Genomic DNA, 16,422 nt, shown 5'->3' with positions numbered 1-16,422 from the left:
ATAGTAGGATATAGATCCGAACTGCAATAGTATTTGGTGGGCACAAGGGAGAGATTCTTTGGAACGTGTGAGGAGGAGAATGCCATTGTCCGCGAAGAGGTTGATAACATGAGACTGATTGTTAAGGTTAAAACATGTAATAGATGTGTCTGAACGAGTAGCTTCAGCTAAGGGCTTAATCATGAGCTTGAAAATAGATGGAGATAGGGGAAAACCCTGTCTGGCGCCGTTAGTTATAAGAAATGGCTTGGACAAAAGGCTGGAGAAGTAGACCCGTGCAGATGGAGTGAAATATAGGGCTAGAATGGCAGATAAGATATGTCCAGAAAATCCAAATTTAAGCAGTACCATTTTCATGTATAGCCAATAACCACGGTCAAACGCCTTCTTTGCATCTATAGATAAGAGGAGAGAAGACATTTCACTTGATTCTGCATGGCTGAGTATATTTAGAATGTATCTGGTTGCATCAGATGCCTCTCTACCTTTGGTGAAGCTAGTTTGAGCAGGCCTAACCAAGGTGGGAAGAACATCCATAAGGCCTTTAGCTAAAAGTTTGGCGTAAACTTTCACATCAGTATTTAGTAAACAGACTGGCCTAAAATTGGCAGGAGTGTTAGGTTCTTTATCTGGTTTAGGTAAAGTAACAATATTGGCTGACAACAGGAAAGGATTTTTGTGCAGCTGCTGCTGAAAAGATATTTGTCATGTAAGGGGATAGAATATCTGCGAAGCATTGGTAGTACTTGTTCGTAAGACCATCTGGTCTTGGAGATTTACCTGTAGGTACATTTTTATTTAAGATAGCTATTTCTTTGTCTGCAAATGGGGTATTTAAAATCTCTAGTTGGGCGGGGGATAAGGATAGGAGGTTGATCTGGTTCAGAAAGCAGTTAATTTCTTCAACATTAGGTTGGGGGGTTAAAGAGTCGTTCATTAGGTTATACAAAGCTTTATAATAATTAGCAAAGACGTCAACTATTTGTTGAAGGTTACTAAGTTTTTGTTTGGTAAAGGGATGTAAAAGGAATGGAATTCTAGATTTGGAGGTTTGTGATTTCAATCTGCTAGCCAGGAGTTTTCCTGCTTTGTTATTATTGGCGTAGTAATGTAATTTGAGAAGCCTTAAGTAACAATCGTGTTGGGAGCATAGGAGAGGCCACAGCTCATAATGCAGAGAAAGCAGGGTATTAGAAATAGATTCCGATGGCCTTTGTTTGTTTCGGGATTCAAGCTCTTGTATGGATTTTAATACGGCTGTTAGTCTGCTATTGCGCTGCTTTTTTGATCTGCCACTCATTTGTAATATGAGCCCTCAAATGTAAGCTTTGTGCGCATTCCATATGTAAAACACATTTATGTCGGGGTGTCGTTGTTCCTAAAATAATCACGGAGATGTTGCGACCATATTGAGGTCACCACATATAAGAAGATGGCCAGTTTTCACAAGGTTGACTTTATGGTATAATTTCTTGAAGAATCTTAGCTGGTTAGTATTCAGAATATATGTGTTCACCAAGGTGTATGTGACGTTATTCAGTGTGCACACCAAGATAATGAGGTTCGGGGATAATGTCCCAATTTCTCAGCAGATGCAGTCCTTCTTCAAGAGAGGTAAAGTAGGAGGTAGAGCCATTATATGTGATCAATAAGTTTGCTAAGTATTTCCATTTATATGGTATATTGTGGTTCCTCAATGCCTTAGTGATGGAGATGAGGTTCTTCCATCTCTGTAAAGTGAATTGAGAAAGATCAGGGAGTAGTTGGACTTTGCGTGCTTGTTCAGGAAGTGTGTCTGGGTGTCTGTAGGCAGCTAGATGTTGTTCCTTAACTTGAAAAAAATGAATACATAGCATGATATCTTTAGAGATCTCTGGCGGTAGGAAAGATGGTTTCGGTACCCGATGGATCCTGTCTATGGTTAGGTCCGTGGATGAAAGAGATGGTATCACCGCTAGGAACAACTAACGTGCGAAGTGAGGCAGCTGTGAGTTTTGTACTGATTCAGGAATGCCTCTGATGTTTAAATTGTTTCTCCTGGATCTATCTTCTAGATCAGCTAGCTTTTGTTTTATCCAAGAGATATCTTCTGATTGGGCAGTATGTGCATCCACTAAGGTGTTGTAATTGTCGTTCAACATGTTGTAATTGTCGTTGAACGTTCCACATGATCTACCCTGTCGCCCAGATCTTGTAACTCAAGCCTGGTTTGTTGTATATAGGACATCATATCTTTTTGTAAGGAAGTTCTCAGGGAGAGCAGCTTATCTTTCATCATGGTTTTAGAGACAGGCTGTTCACAGATAGGAAATGAGACTATGGGATCCGGTATTGAAGTAGTATTTGTACATGAAGGATCTGTGTTTACCTCAGCAAGCATATTATTGTCAGCTTCTTCTGAGGTGTCTTTGCGTGGTTTTGACTTGGCTGGGCTCTGGAATGTAGGTGTATTCTGTCCAGATGCAGGGAGATCAACATTTTCTCCTGTGATTGTGTCTGCAGAGCTGTGAGAAGCCACCACTAGAGGTCCAGCGGCTGACTGAGTAACTAGGGAGCCACCGCCATGTTGTTGGAGCCACCGACCGATAAAAACTCGTGAATTTTTAAGGCAGTTGGTGATCCCTCTTGCGGCGGGTCATGGCTGGAGGTGCTCTGGCGTGTTGGGGTACAGATGGGGTGGTCGATGGGCGCAGACATTGCGGCGTGTGCGAGGAGCAAGCTGCTAAAGGTTGTCCATCTTGCCAGATAGTGGCCACGCCAACAGCCCGCCCCCCCACCTCCCCCCGCTGATGTGCAGTGTTGATGCCTTTGCTATTTCCTATCATCTTATTTTGTTTTCCAGTGTTTTATTGTTTATGCCTTTTGAAGCTTCCATGATTTATACAAAGAGAATTCACATTGTAATTGGCAGAGGTCCATACAATTTGAATTCAGTAAACAACATTAGATCACTGGTTTGTAAACTAACTGTGCTAAAAATACTTAACAGAACCATTAAGTGACATTTTTCCCTTGCATTTGGCAACAGTAATCATTAATATTATTGTTTGCATGCAGTCGTGTTACACAGCAACAGCTATTAATATGGATGAGACTTAATTATGAAGATTAAATTATCCATACATGCAATGCTTGCTTTTGTTCAAATGAAAAAAAAAAAACAGTTGCCCACATGAGATTGTGTATAGGGCTTATCTCTTAATTTTCATACGATTTGGTTTGTTTCCTAAATTTATACGAAAAAAGAAGGGGTTAGGCCAGAATCTGTGGAAATGATATACTGGAATTAATAAAAACAAACAATGTTAAATTATTTACTTCATTCCTACGTACGCAGGCAACAGAGAATGTGAGCTTTTTTCCCCCTATATTCCCTTAAATATTCCATCATCATAGCCAACTAATGAAAACAGATGAATAATGCTTCTCTATATCTGACTAGGGGAAATGTTTTAATGTTTATTTTAACAGGTAATGTGTAAACTAGATTAATTTAATTTCTGCAGAGCACCATTCTGTTCTTGGCTGTAATCAAAATGTACAAGTGTAAAAATAAAGGAATATTTAATAATTTATGTGCTAGGAAGCCCTGTATCTTGGCAGAATGTCTGTCCAGTGTGCATTGATATGCACATATACTTGTTTATTTATATATCTTTTTTTTCTTTTTTTCTTTTCCTCACAGACAGACAATTTCCCTGCTGAGTCCAATTACATGGGAAGCAGACAGCAATTTGTTCAAAGGTAGGGCAGTTAAAATAATGGTCTATATATTACAATTTATACTGCTTTGGATGGTCATACTTTTTCATTGTGTGACACTTAAAGTGAATTTACTTTATTTCTTTATAATAAATCAGCAGCTCAACCTTCAAGGACCCAGAAAGAGCAAGCCTAAGGGACAGTGGTCATGGAGACAGTGATCAAGCTGACAGTGATCAAGATACCAACAAAGGTTCCTGCTGTGACATGTCTGTAAGAGAGGCCCTTAAGATGAAAACCACGACAGCTAAATGTCAACCTTTGGAGCAAGGTGAGTAACCCCATCCATTGCAATGCAAAGTAAAAGGTTAAATATCATCATATACACATATATGGCTTCAGCTACATGGCAACTAATTCCACACTGTGATAATAAAGGAAGGGTTAAATCATGTCATATGAATGTTTAAATGGCTAAATGTCAACTGCAGCCAAATAACCTTCTTTTGTAATGTTAAAGTATGTGCAACCCTAACAATCAACTTCTACTTTCTGCTGTTTGGCCTGGTTATTAAGACATTTGAAGTGTTTTGTTTGTTTGATTACTGCAAATAAACATCCGTTTATTGTGCCAGAAATTTAGAAAATTTTTACCTTTCTGTAGTGATTTGACAATGTTGCATTGAAATTGCAAACAATGTGATCAGGCCTGTCAAAGTTCTATCTGTGGATTAAAGAACACCTCCGCCTATGTTATGGAAATGATTAGAGGAAGTGGTGTTCTGTAGTCCTAAAAAACGTCCTGCCTTCGGGTGACAGTACTATACTACAATAGCTATGGTACAGTAAGTATGTGTTGTCACACTAGAATAGGAAATGTCTTACTGGCAGGATCACTAGGTTAAAAAAAAAAAAAAAAATAATAATTAGAGATAGATATTCCACTGTACTTCATCAAAGGTTAAATACTAGGCCAAGGTGAATAATCCTTTTATCTTAACCACTTGCCTACAGGGCACTTAAACCCCCCTCCTGCCCAGGCCAATTTTCAGCTTTCATCGCTGTCGCATTTTAAATGACAATTGCACGGTCATGCAACACTGTACCCAAATGAAAATTTTATCATTTTTTTTCAAACAAACAGAGCTTTCTTTTGGTGGTATTTAATCACTACTGGGATTTTTATTTTTGCTGAACAAACAAAAAAAGACTGAAAATTTTGAAAAAAAAAAAAAAAAACTGTATTATAGTTTGTTATAAAATGTTGCAAACAGGTAATTTTTCTCCTTCATTGATGTGCGCTGATGAGGCGGCACTGATGGGCCCTGATAGGCACTGGTAGGCTTCACTGTTGGGCACTGATTGGCTGCACTGTTGGGCACTGATAGGCTGCACTGATGGGCACTGATAAGGTGGCACTGATGGGCACTGATAAGGTGGCACTAAGACAGCACTGATAGGTGGCACTGATGAGTGGCACTGATGGGCATTAATGGGTGGCACTGAAGGGCACTGGTAGGTGGCGCTGAAGGGCACTAATAGGCGGCACTCATGGGCACTGATTGGCACTAATAGGTGGCACTGATGGACAATGATAGGCACTGGTAGGGGACACATGATGGGGCACTGATAGGTGGCACTGGTGAGCACTGATAAGTGGCACTGGTAGGTGGCATTAGTGGGCACTGGTAGATGGCACTGGTAGGTGGCGCTGGTGGGCACTGGTAGGTGGCACTGGTGGGCACTGGTAGGTGGCACTGGTGGGCACTGGTAGTTGTCACTGTTGGGTGACACTGGTGGGCACTTGTGGGCACTAGTAGGGGGCACTGGGGGCATAAATAATACCTCTCCTCTTTGGACCAATGTCCCTCTGACAGCAGCCAGCGATCATTGTTTTTTTCTCCTCATGTCGACAGACACCCCAAAACAGAATAATAGAAATAAGCTGCGCTGTGAGTTGAACCATCAACTGAAATAGTCCATAAATGTCCAATAACAAATTGTGGATGTGAAGACTTGTGCAGATACCGCTTACCAAATAACTGGTTAAGGGAAGCCAAATGATGAATAATCCACTTGTCCTCACGGTTGTGACACAATAATTCTCCCAATAGCAGTGGGCATCTCAGCAATCGGACATTAAAGATAAAGAAAAATAGACACCATAGTGTAAATCCAAAAATTAAATGGGAATAACACCAGATAAATTCAATCGAGCCTTGTTCAGGTACCGCTTACCAGAGTTCCAACTAAAAATAGCCAGACAATAAGGGATAACTCCGAACCCGCCTCAGAAGTTGGGGATCAGGGGACCTCGTGGCAACGATGTGGATCTCCAGCAGCGTGTATATTGGATTATAGAAAATAAAACAAGGCAAACGCCATAGCGTAAAACCACAAAACAAACAAAATAAACACCCAAGTGATGTGCACACAGCAGGTCTCATACAGAGGAGAGTCAGTGCAAATAAAGGAGTGGAACACCAACCACCAGGCAGACTCCGTAGGTACCCCTTACCAAATGCTGTGTGAAGAAAAACAGGCAAGAGAGTGTGTAGGGTATCTATCCAGTGAAGATGGCTGCTTACCAGATGGAAAAGGATTAAAACGTAAAAAGGGAGGAGACACCGAACATGCAGACCTGGTGAGCGATGGTATGTATAGGTACTCTTACCGACTCCAATGATATACAGGCAGGGGAGTAACTGACTCTGCTAAAGCTTCCAAATGGGGACTCATCCAGCTCAACAAATAGATAAATAGAGAATCCAACAGCTGAAACCTACACTCAGGACTTCTCCAAAAGGGCTCAGGTTGTGGATCAAAAAATTAACCGGGGAACACAGAGGAAAGAGCCATAGCGTAAAACCCCAAATAAATTTATTGTACAAGAAAGAAAAAAACTTACAAACGTCAGAAGATATGTGTAACATGGAGAGGGATGTGCAAGCCGCCGGCCGGACAGCTCCGCTCGCCCGTCCTTCGTAGGTGGATCACGTGGGAATGACGTCAGCACGCCGCGTCCTGACGCGTTTCATCAGAGATGATATTTTCAAACCTATTTTCAAATCACAGGGATGTGCAACCCGGCCGGCGGCTTGCACATCCCTCTCCATTTTGCACATATCTTCTGGCGTTTGTAAGTTTTTTTCTTTCTTGTACAATAAATTTATTTGGGGTTTTACGCTATGGCTCTTTCCTCTGTGTTCCCCGGTTAATTTTTTGATCCACAACCTGAGCCCTTTTGGAGAAGTCCTGAGTGTAGGTTTCAGCTGTTGGATTCTCTATTTATCTATTTGTTGAGCTGGATGAGTCCCCATTTGGAAGCTTTAGCAGAGTCAGTTACTCCCCTGCCTGTATATCATTGGAGTTCGGTAAGAGTACCTATACATACCATCGCTCACCCGGTCTGCATGTTCGGTGTCTCCTCCCTTTTTACGTTTTAATCCTTTTCCATCTGGTAAGCAGCCATCTTCACTGGATAGATACCCTACACACTCTCTTGCCTGTTTTTCTTCACACAGCATTTGGTAAGGGGTACCTACGGAGTCTGCCTGGTGGTTGGTGTTCCACTCCTTTATTTGCACTGACTCTCCTCTGTATGAGACCTGCTGTGTGCACATCACTTGGGTGTTTATTTTGTTTGTTTTGTGGTTTTACGCTATGGCGTTTGCCTTGTTTTATTTTCTATAATCCAATATACACGCTGCTGGAGATCCACATCGTTACCACGAGGTCCCCTGATCCCCAACTTCTGAGGCAGGTTCGGAGTTATCCCTTATTGTCTGGCTATTTTTAGTTGGAACTCTGGTAAGCGGTACCTGAACAAGGCTCGATTGAATTTATCTGGTGTTATTCCCATTTAATTTTTGGATTTACACTATGGTGTCTATTTTTCTTTATCTTTAATGTCCGATTGCTGAGATGCCCACTGCTATTGGGAGAATTATTGTGTCACAACCGTGAGGACAAGTGGATTATTCATCATTTGGCTTCCCTTAACCAATTATTTGTTAAGCGGTATCTGCACAAGTCTTCACATCCACAATTTGTTATTGGACATTTATGGACTATTTCAGTTGATGGTTCAACTCAACTCAACTCAACTCAATTATTTCTATTATTCTGTTTTGGGGTGTCTGTCGCACTTGAAGTTGCTGCTTATTATCACTTTGAATTAGCGCAGTTGTTTTTTCCTTTTTTTCTCCTCACACTGACAGTGTGAGGAGAAAAAAACATCTCATCGCCAGCTGCTCTTTACTTCACATGATCAGCTTTCATTGGCTGACAGCTGATCACGTGGTAAGGGGGCGGGATCGCCCCCGATCTGTGATCAGGCGAGTCTCATGGACTCGCCGATCACAGAGCGAGCCGGGCGCGCTCCGCAGGGAGTGCGCAGTCCACTCATTGCCGAGAGGACGTCATTGTCCTTTGGGTCTGGTATACACTTTAGAGGGACACAACACTAAAAACAAAATTGAGTCCCCCCCCCCATTTTATACCAGACCTGATCTGAGCATACAGCTTGGCAGGCCTGAAAAGGGGGAGGAACAAATGTGCTTCCCTCCCTCCACACAGTACCAGGCCACATGCTTTGGGTAAGGCAAGGGTAATGTTGAGGACTGCTCTGGAAATTAAAAAACACATTTGACAAGTCCTCTGTTAAAAAGCAAATAAAGAAAAAACCTAATGCCTGCAGAGCCAGTCTGATTCTTGTACCAAATTACATCTCCTAGTCCCCTGCTAAAATAAACAAAGGAGTGGAGTCACCTTGGTGACATAATTGTCCAAATATGGACTTGTCCATATTCAGTCATTGAAATCACAGGGTGACCCCACCCATTTGTTTACTTTAGTGGCAGGGATCCTGAGATGATATCTGATCCCGTTGCTTTCCTCAAGTTGAATGACATCTCTGATCCCCACCACTAAAGTAAACAAAAGGGCCGGGTCACTTGGGTGACAAAATATTCATGTGCATATTTAGTCAATGATGTCATTGACCCGGTATGGATATGGACCCTACCCATGTGTTTACTTTAGTGTCGGGGACTTGTTTGGCATGAGAGAAGCGATGTGATCAGATATGTGTTGGTGGCCATTGGGTTTTTTCATCATGACTAACATGGACCAGCATTGCTGGATGATGCGACTGATGATGGATGTGCATCTCGACTTCCAGATGCTGATAAGCTCCCGGCCCATCCCCCCACAACCACCGGGTCAGGTTTTTGGGGAAGAGGCACTTGTCCTCCTAACCATGGGGAAAAGGCACTGTGCCAGGGGGGCCCTAAAATTGATACCAAATCCAAAGGGCCTATTATGTATTTGTGGGGGAGCCCCACATGTTTTTTTTTTTTTTCTTTCAACACTGCCCCTGACAGCTGAAAGAGCAGTGTGGGGATGAGTCACTGGTTGTTAGGATCTGGTGGGTTACAGACTGCCTGCCAACCATCATCCCTGTGCTGGAATGGTCACATTTAGCAGTAGTAGGACTACTGCTGCTAAATGTTTCAACTCTTAAATTATATGTTTGTTGAGCAGCGAGTAGCTAGACCACAAGATAATTAACGATCGTCATTTTTTTTTTTTGCGGTATTTGCCGGTTATGAATTGACAGTTTATATATGTCTCATGAGATATTTTGTATAAAGCACAAATATCTCATGCGAGAAGTGTTAGTGAATCGACCTTCCTGAATTTTTTGTTTCAGCCTAATCTCAGCTTGCTGAGAAAACCAAGCATTATATGCCATATAGTGCTTTTGCTTTATGTTAAATGCTAACTACTGGATACGACCTAGCAAAATAACACCCTATTATGTATTTATGTAAGGTATAAATGTCACACCTAAAGTTTGCATGAAAAAATGTAAAACTACTGATTCAGTCTTAAACCTAGCCACTTTAGTGATAACTGAAGAGTTAATATCATATTTAATAGTTCATTTGTTTTTAAACTAAATGCCAACTGCTGGGGAAAGGTCACCAACCACCCACACTGTAATGTTTAGTGTTAAATATATCATACAACCTATTTTATTTCAGTTGCCAAATGCCAAGTGTTGGTGAAAGGTGAGTGACTCTATATAGAAATGTTAGATGAAAGGGTTAAGCAGTTTGTGCTGGCTACCTTGTAACTACTTGTGAAAATGTTGGTAGCTGTGCTGCATGGTAATTTTATTAGGCTTTATTTTATATCATAAGTGACTTTATTTTTTTTTAAATGTTGCATTAAATTTAGCGTATGAAAACTTTACAATGTCAGGAGGATTTTTTTCACCTGCAGCTGACCCTGTTACAATTTGTGACAACAGAAAGCATTTCGCTGACAGCTAAAGTAGACCATAGAGAGCTACCGGAACAATGATACCTGCATGCTTTAACACAGACAAGAGAAAAAAGTATTATGCAATGACATGCTTCTGTTTTATTTCAGTAGAAGTATGTTCAACCTCTCCTTATGCTTTTTTCCTGTTTGACTTACAGTCGAATTCCAGTCAGCCAGCTAAATAAACAGTTATCAACAATGCCACTAAATAAAATTAAACATAAATGTGAAAATGCAGTATGTATGATTTAAAACTTATAATTCTGCTCAGCTACACATGTGATTCACACAACCTTTCTACACTGCAAATGGAAATGCCTCATTATGTAACTGAGGTCCTCCCTGTAGCCTTTTCCTGTAAGCCACCTAAAGATTTCCGTAGCCAGCCTCCAGTGGCAGAAATCGTGTTAGATTGTCAGTGCTACGCACATCAGTAGAACAAGATTTTCTGCCAGTGTTTGTTCTCTCACTCTTAACCTAATATCTGTTGTGCAGAGAATTGTGGGACAATAATATAAAACATTGATTTCAGACAATTAGATAAGCAAAAGTTATTACATCTGTACAGTTTTTATGAACAAAAAACTCAACTAAAGGTTTTTCCCCCAGAATTCTTCTGTACCACCTTCCTATTCCATAATGTATGCAGGTTTGTTGAATTCGTAGATCTGTGGTAAATGGCGGGCATACATCAGTGTTTTAAGGTGATTTTAAAATTTTCTGCCATTTATACATTTTATGGGCCCTTTCACACGGGCGCTCCGTATGTCCGCAAATCATCCTATTTTTTTGCGGATGATTTGCGGACATACTGTAATGTAAGTCAATGGCATTGCGGATGTCAGCGGAATACCATCCGCTGACATCCGATTTTCTTCCTTTCAGTTCTGTTCCGTTTTTTGGAATGGAACAGAACCCTATTTTTCCTCCGTTCAAAAAATGGAAAGGAAGGAAAATCGGATGTCAGCGGTGTCATCCGCTGACATCCGCAATTCCCATAGACTTACATTATGTCCGCATATCATCCGCAAACGGATGGGATGATATGCGGACATACAGAGCGGATGACACAAATGTCATCCGCTCCGTGAAAAAAAAAAAAAGTCCAGCAGCGGAGAAAAACAGCAGAGCGGCCGTGTGAAAGAACCCTATGGTGGTTAATTGCTACTCTTTTTGTATTATGACTATGATTTTCCATTTTACACCCTCTAATGGCATTTGAGTTGTTAAACAGTATGAAGGTAGTAGTACCAGCAGCAGCAGTGGTGGTATATATTAAAGGATCAATGCACCCAAAAGGGATATTTCAGTTATAGAATAAAGCCACATGTTTTTATATTGTTTGGGGGATCCATGAACAAGATTCCTCTGCTAAAATACCTGGGTAAATATCCTGTTGGTAGAGCGGGACCTCCTGGTTCCAGGAGGGATTTCTTTAGAACACAGACCCCACCACCAGAGTCCCCAGGAGATATAGGAGACTATTAGGTAATATAAAGGGCAATGTCACTTTTTGGTGAGACTGTCCAAAATCCACTCCACGCCTCAGTGTAGCCTAAACACTAATACTCCCCTTTATCCTCCCTTTAGAAATCTGGGAAGGGCCGCACAATGAAGAACATGGGGAACAGGGAGGACTTTACAGATTTTAATGTTCAGGCCACATTGAGTGGATAAGGGGACATAAACTATAAAAAAAACGGTGGTATCAGTGAAAAGTGGAAACATCCATTAGGATCCCTGTTGCAAGAATGGGATATATGGTATTTGGGGTTGAAAACAGGGTTCATCTGCAAGTCATGGGGTGAAAATCAGTGCTTGATTTGATTTTGGAACATATAACCTGCTATTACTGGGAATCTGCTATTGAGAAAAGTACCTGATGATGATGGAAGTGACTAGTGTCCAATTCTTGGGTAGCATATCCATACTAGTAGTGGGGTAGTGAAGTGGTGAAGCGAAGTAGATGCTCACCGTTGTTGTGAGTAATGGAATTTTCTTAGAACTAGTGTGTGACTAGGGAATCATATCGTGGTTGCTTCCATCAAAGGCTTTTAAGATAGGTATTCTTCCTAAAGAAGTTCCCTTTAAAAGAACATATTTGGTATAGGCAACAAGTACAACCATTTGTGGAACTGTAAATGTTCTTCTGAGGAACCTGCAGTCATTTATTACAGAAAGATTCATCATGGTTCTCACTGGTGATGGTGAAACCTAAATATTGTTAGTTAGATATGACATTGTGATTTCTCAAGCTTAATAAATCCAGTGCAGTTGCTTTTGTGAGATGAGGCTCCCCTTGGTGGGTACCCAGAATATGAATCAAAATGTACAACCACAAAAGGAGTGCTAAATCAAATTAGGAGAGCCCAAAATAACTTTAAATGTTCATGGTGATAGTCATTTGGCAACCCCTACTGTTTACTGCAAGGAAAATGTAATCATAGGTGCCAAATACCTGTCACCCGATGGATAGGGATTTGGCAGCTACGTTTACATTTTCCTTTCAGTAAACAGCATGAGTTGACACATGATTGTCAATGTATTGTCCTGGCCTGTTGCCAACATCCTCATTGGATGCTTGGATGCACTTACCCCCCCCCCCCCCAATCGCAGATAACATTTGTAAACAGGATGACATTGATAAATAATGTAATAGTAAATAATTAAATAAAGCTTTTTCCAAATCACAAATTTAAATCCAGTACACTTTTCTTCTTTAGTAATCGTTATCCGAGGGTAGCTTGTATCCTAATATGGTAGCCATCTGAAGACACAGTTATCTTCATTGTTTCTCATAGAACTCTCTTCCTTCCTTCTTTCTATTATAGAGCTATTCCGGTAACAAGTGAAATCCGTGGTAATTCTGTCATGCAAACACTACAACTGTGCTAAAATCAGAAATCTCAAAAATTATTCAATTTATGCTGGGTACCTTTCTTTTGTATACTGGGCTTTCTGTAGGGAAGAGACCGAAAGCAGGCAATGACAATGAAAAGCAGAGATACTCTGATCATTAGATCAAACAAAACAAACAAAGGTGTAGGGTTGGACTGGTGCACTGCTGCAGTACATTGGGGAAAAGCAGAAGTACTGAGAAGGTAGTCTGTGCTGCCTGCATGCATCCCAAGGCTTAAAGCATTTGTTACCCCAACACTTCAATTTTCTGATATGTGCCTGCTGTACCATATACTTCTATGAGAAAGTATCCTGTTCTCTTTGTACTGCTTCCTTAAGGGTCCTCCATGTATCCCTATGGAGCAGCGAATGTCAGCAGAGACATCTCTGCTGACACCCGCATCCGATCCTGTCCGGGAAACCTGGACGGATGGAAACCCTATTTTCCATCCTTCCAGCAGATCGGATCGGACTGGGATTGGATGAGAACGGACATGCGGTCCGTTCTCATCCGATTCCCCCATAGAGAGCAGCGAGGCTCTGACACATCCCTCTCCGCACATAGTACAGAGACGGAGCTGTCATCCGCCTGCTTAGCGGGGATCGGCGGATCGATCCCCACTGAGCAGAAAACGGAGCTCATCGGAAGGCGGATCATTTGAAAAGACCCTTATGTGAAATCCCTGATGTTCCTGCTAGTCTCCTTGCTTTCCTATTACAAACTGACCACACTAAGCAGGAGAGCACACTGTGGTCAGTTCTCTTGCTATTCTGGGAACTCAGTGTGCTCTCCTCCCATGATCAGACTTTCCTTTCATTTCTATTTAAGGGTCGGTTCACACTAGATGCTGTGAGAATTCACTGCATATTCGCATTGCGTCAAAATCGCAACCTGTTAATGCAAACTGGTTTGTATGTTTGCCCACTAATTTTAATGGTAGGTTTGTTTTAACAGTTTGAGACAGAATAACAACAATATCCAGAAAAACACATTTAAAAAAAGTTCTAAATTGGTTTGCATTTTAACCACTTCAGCCCTGGAAGGTTTTACCCCTTTAATGACCCGGCCATTTTTTTTTGCGATTCGCACTGTTACTTTACCGAAAAATTGTACGGTCATGCAACACTGTACCCAAATACAATCAATGCCCTTTTATTCCCACAAATAGAGCTTTATTTTCGTGGTATTTGATCACCTCTGCGGTTTTTAGATTTTGCGCTATACACAAAAACAGAGTGACAATTTTGAGAAAAAAAAAAACACAATTTTTTACTTTCTGCTATAAAACATTCCCAATTAAAAGAATTTAAAAAAAATGTATTGGTTTAGGCCAATTTGTATTTTGCTACATATTTTTGGTAAAAAAAATCCCAAAAAGCGTATTTTAATTGGTTTGCGCAAAAGTTATTGTGTTTACAAACTAAGGGATAGATTTTTGGATTTTTTTTTTGTTTTTATTAGTGATGGCGGCGATCAGGGATTTTTAGCGGGACTGCGACATTGCGGTGGACAGATCAGGCCCCTAACTGACATTTTTGACACTTTTTGGGGACCAGTGACATTAATACAGTAATAGGTGCTAAATAATATGCACTGTTACTGTATAAATGACACTGGCAGGGAAGGGGTTAATACTGGGGGTGATCAAAGGGGTTAATATATGCCTAACAATGCTTACTGACTGTGGGGGAATGGGCTCTGTGACAGGCACAGAGAGATTGGGGTTTCAGCTTAGCTGAAACTCCTGATCTCTCTTTGCCTGTGTGACAAAATACTCGCCTGCTTTGTTTACATAAGATGGCAGGTCTTCTGTCAGTTTCTCTGACGACTGCGAGAGGCCGGCAGCGATTTCCGCCGCTCCTCCCATGGCCCACCTCCCGCTGTCTAATCACAACGGGAGCGCGGCTCCAGCGGCATGCTCGCACCACCGAGACCGCGTGCACTAAATCACGTAGATATACGTGATTTTGCGCAGCCGAGCCGCCCTGCCGCAGTATATCTACGGTGGGCGGTCGGCAACTGGTTAATGAGTGAAAAAAGTATTTGATCCCCTATCAATCAGCAAGTTTTCTGGCTCCCAGGTGTCTTCTATACAGGTATTGAGCTGAGATTAGGAGCACTCCCTTAAAGGGAGTGCTCCTAATCTCAGCTTGTTACCTGTATAAAAGACACCTGTCCACAGAAGCAGTCAATCAATCAGATTCCAATCGCTCCACCATGACCAAGACCAAAGAGCTTTCCAAGGATGTCCAGGACCAAATTGTAGACCTACACAAGGCTGGAATGGACTACAAGACCATCGCCAAGCAGCTTGGTAAGAGGTTGACAACAGTTGGTGCGAATATTTGCAAGTAGAAGAAACACAAAATAACTGTCAATCTCCCTCAGTCTGGAGCTCCGTGCAAGATCTCACCTCGTAGAGTTTCAGTGATTATGAGAACGGTGAGAAATCAGCCCAGAACACCGCGGGAGAATCTTGTCAATGATTTCAAGGCAGCTGGGACCATAATCACCAAGAAAACAATTGGTAACACACTACGCCGTGAAGGACTGAATCCTGCAGCGCCCGCAAGGTTCCCCTGCTCTAGAAAGCACATGTACAGGCCCGTCTGAAGTTTGCTATTGAACATCTGAATGATTCAGAGGAGAACTGGGTGAAAGCGTTGTGGTCAGATGAGACCAATTCAAGCTCTTTGGCATCAACTCAACGCACCGTGTTTGTTGGAGGAAGAATGTTGCCTATGACCCCAGGAACGCCATTCCCACTATCAAACATGGTGGTGGAAACATTATGCTTTAGGGGTGTTTTTCTGCTAAGGGACAGGACAACTTAATCGCATCAAAGGGACGATGGACAGGCCACATAACGTCAAATCTTGGGTGAAAACCTCCTTCTCTTAGCCAGGACATTGAAAATGGGTCATGGATGGGTATTTCATCATGACCGAGGCAACAAAGGAGTGGCTTAAGAAGAAGCAGGGGATCAAATACTTTTTTCCCTCATTGTAAGTTAACAACACCCCGCAACCAGTTTGCAAAACGCAGCGCGATTTGAAAAATCGAATCACATGGGTGTGAACAGCTGTGTGATCTAATTCTGGTGTGGACAAAAAAAGAGGTCCTGCACAAGTTTGGTCTGAATGCGATGCAAATTCAGCCATACAGTTTTTATGGCTGAATTTGCGTTGAACAGACATTGCATGTGACCTGCACAGCAATGTAGTGCAAATCATATGCAATGTCTGCCATCGCAATAGTGTGAACCGGCCCTTAAAATGAATGGTTTGTTTTACAAAGTGATAGTTCACAATCACTTTCATTTTTTTACTATGTTTGGCATGGGCTTTTAACCTTAGCATCAGTAATTTTGATGTCATATTTCTATTTAGTTTTAATCATAGTCTTTTGACTAAAATGCCATTTTAGTTTTGTCCTATTTTAGTCATCTGACTTGTTTTAGTTGCCTAAAATCTAATGAGTTTAGTTAAATT

At 41.5% G+C, this 16,422-nt stretch overlaps 1 protein-coding gene across 5 annotated transcripts in view; it reads left to right on the top strand.

Moving 5' to 3' along the window:
* PCDH17 (protocadherin 17) overlaps positions 1-16,422 on the top strand; it is a 294,022-nt gene that overhangs the window by 119,873 nt on the left and 157,727 nt on the right. For 3 of the 5 annotated variants that reach the window (XM_082248479.1, XM_082248481.1, XM_082248477.1), the window contains exons 2-3: positions 3,686-3,744; positions 3,861-4,033. In XM_082248479.1, coding sequence (XP_082104605.1) covers positions 3,686-3,744; positions 3,861-4,033 — 232 coding nt within the window. The remainder of the gene's footprint in view (positions 1-3,685; positions 3,745-3,860; positions 4,034-16,422) is intronic. The other 2 variants (XM_082248480.1, XM_082248478.1) reach the window with 1 other exon arrangement.

Source organism: Pelophylax lessonae (assembly GCF_965119305.1).
Source record: "Pelophylax lessonae genome assembly, chromosome: 2".
NCBI classification, from domain to species: domain Eukaryota; kingdom Metazoa; phylum Chordata; class Amphibia; order Anura; family Ranidae; genus Pelophylax; species Pelophylax lessonae.
Note: the sequence above shows the minus strand (reverse complement) of the source record. Positions and strands in the feature narration are given on the sequence as shown.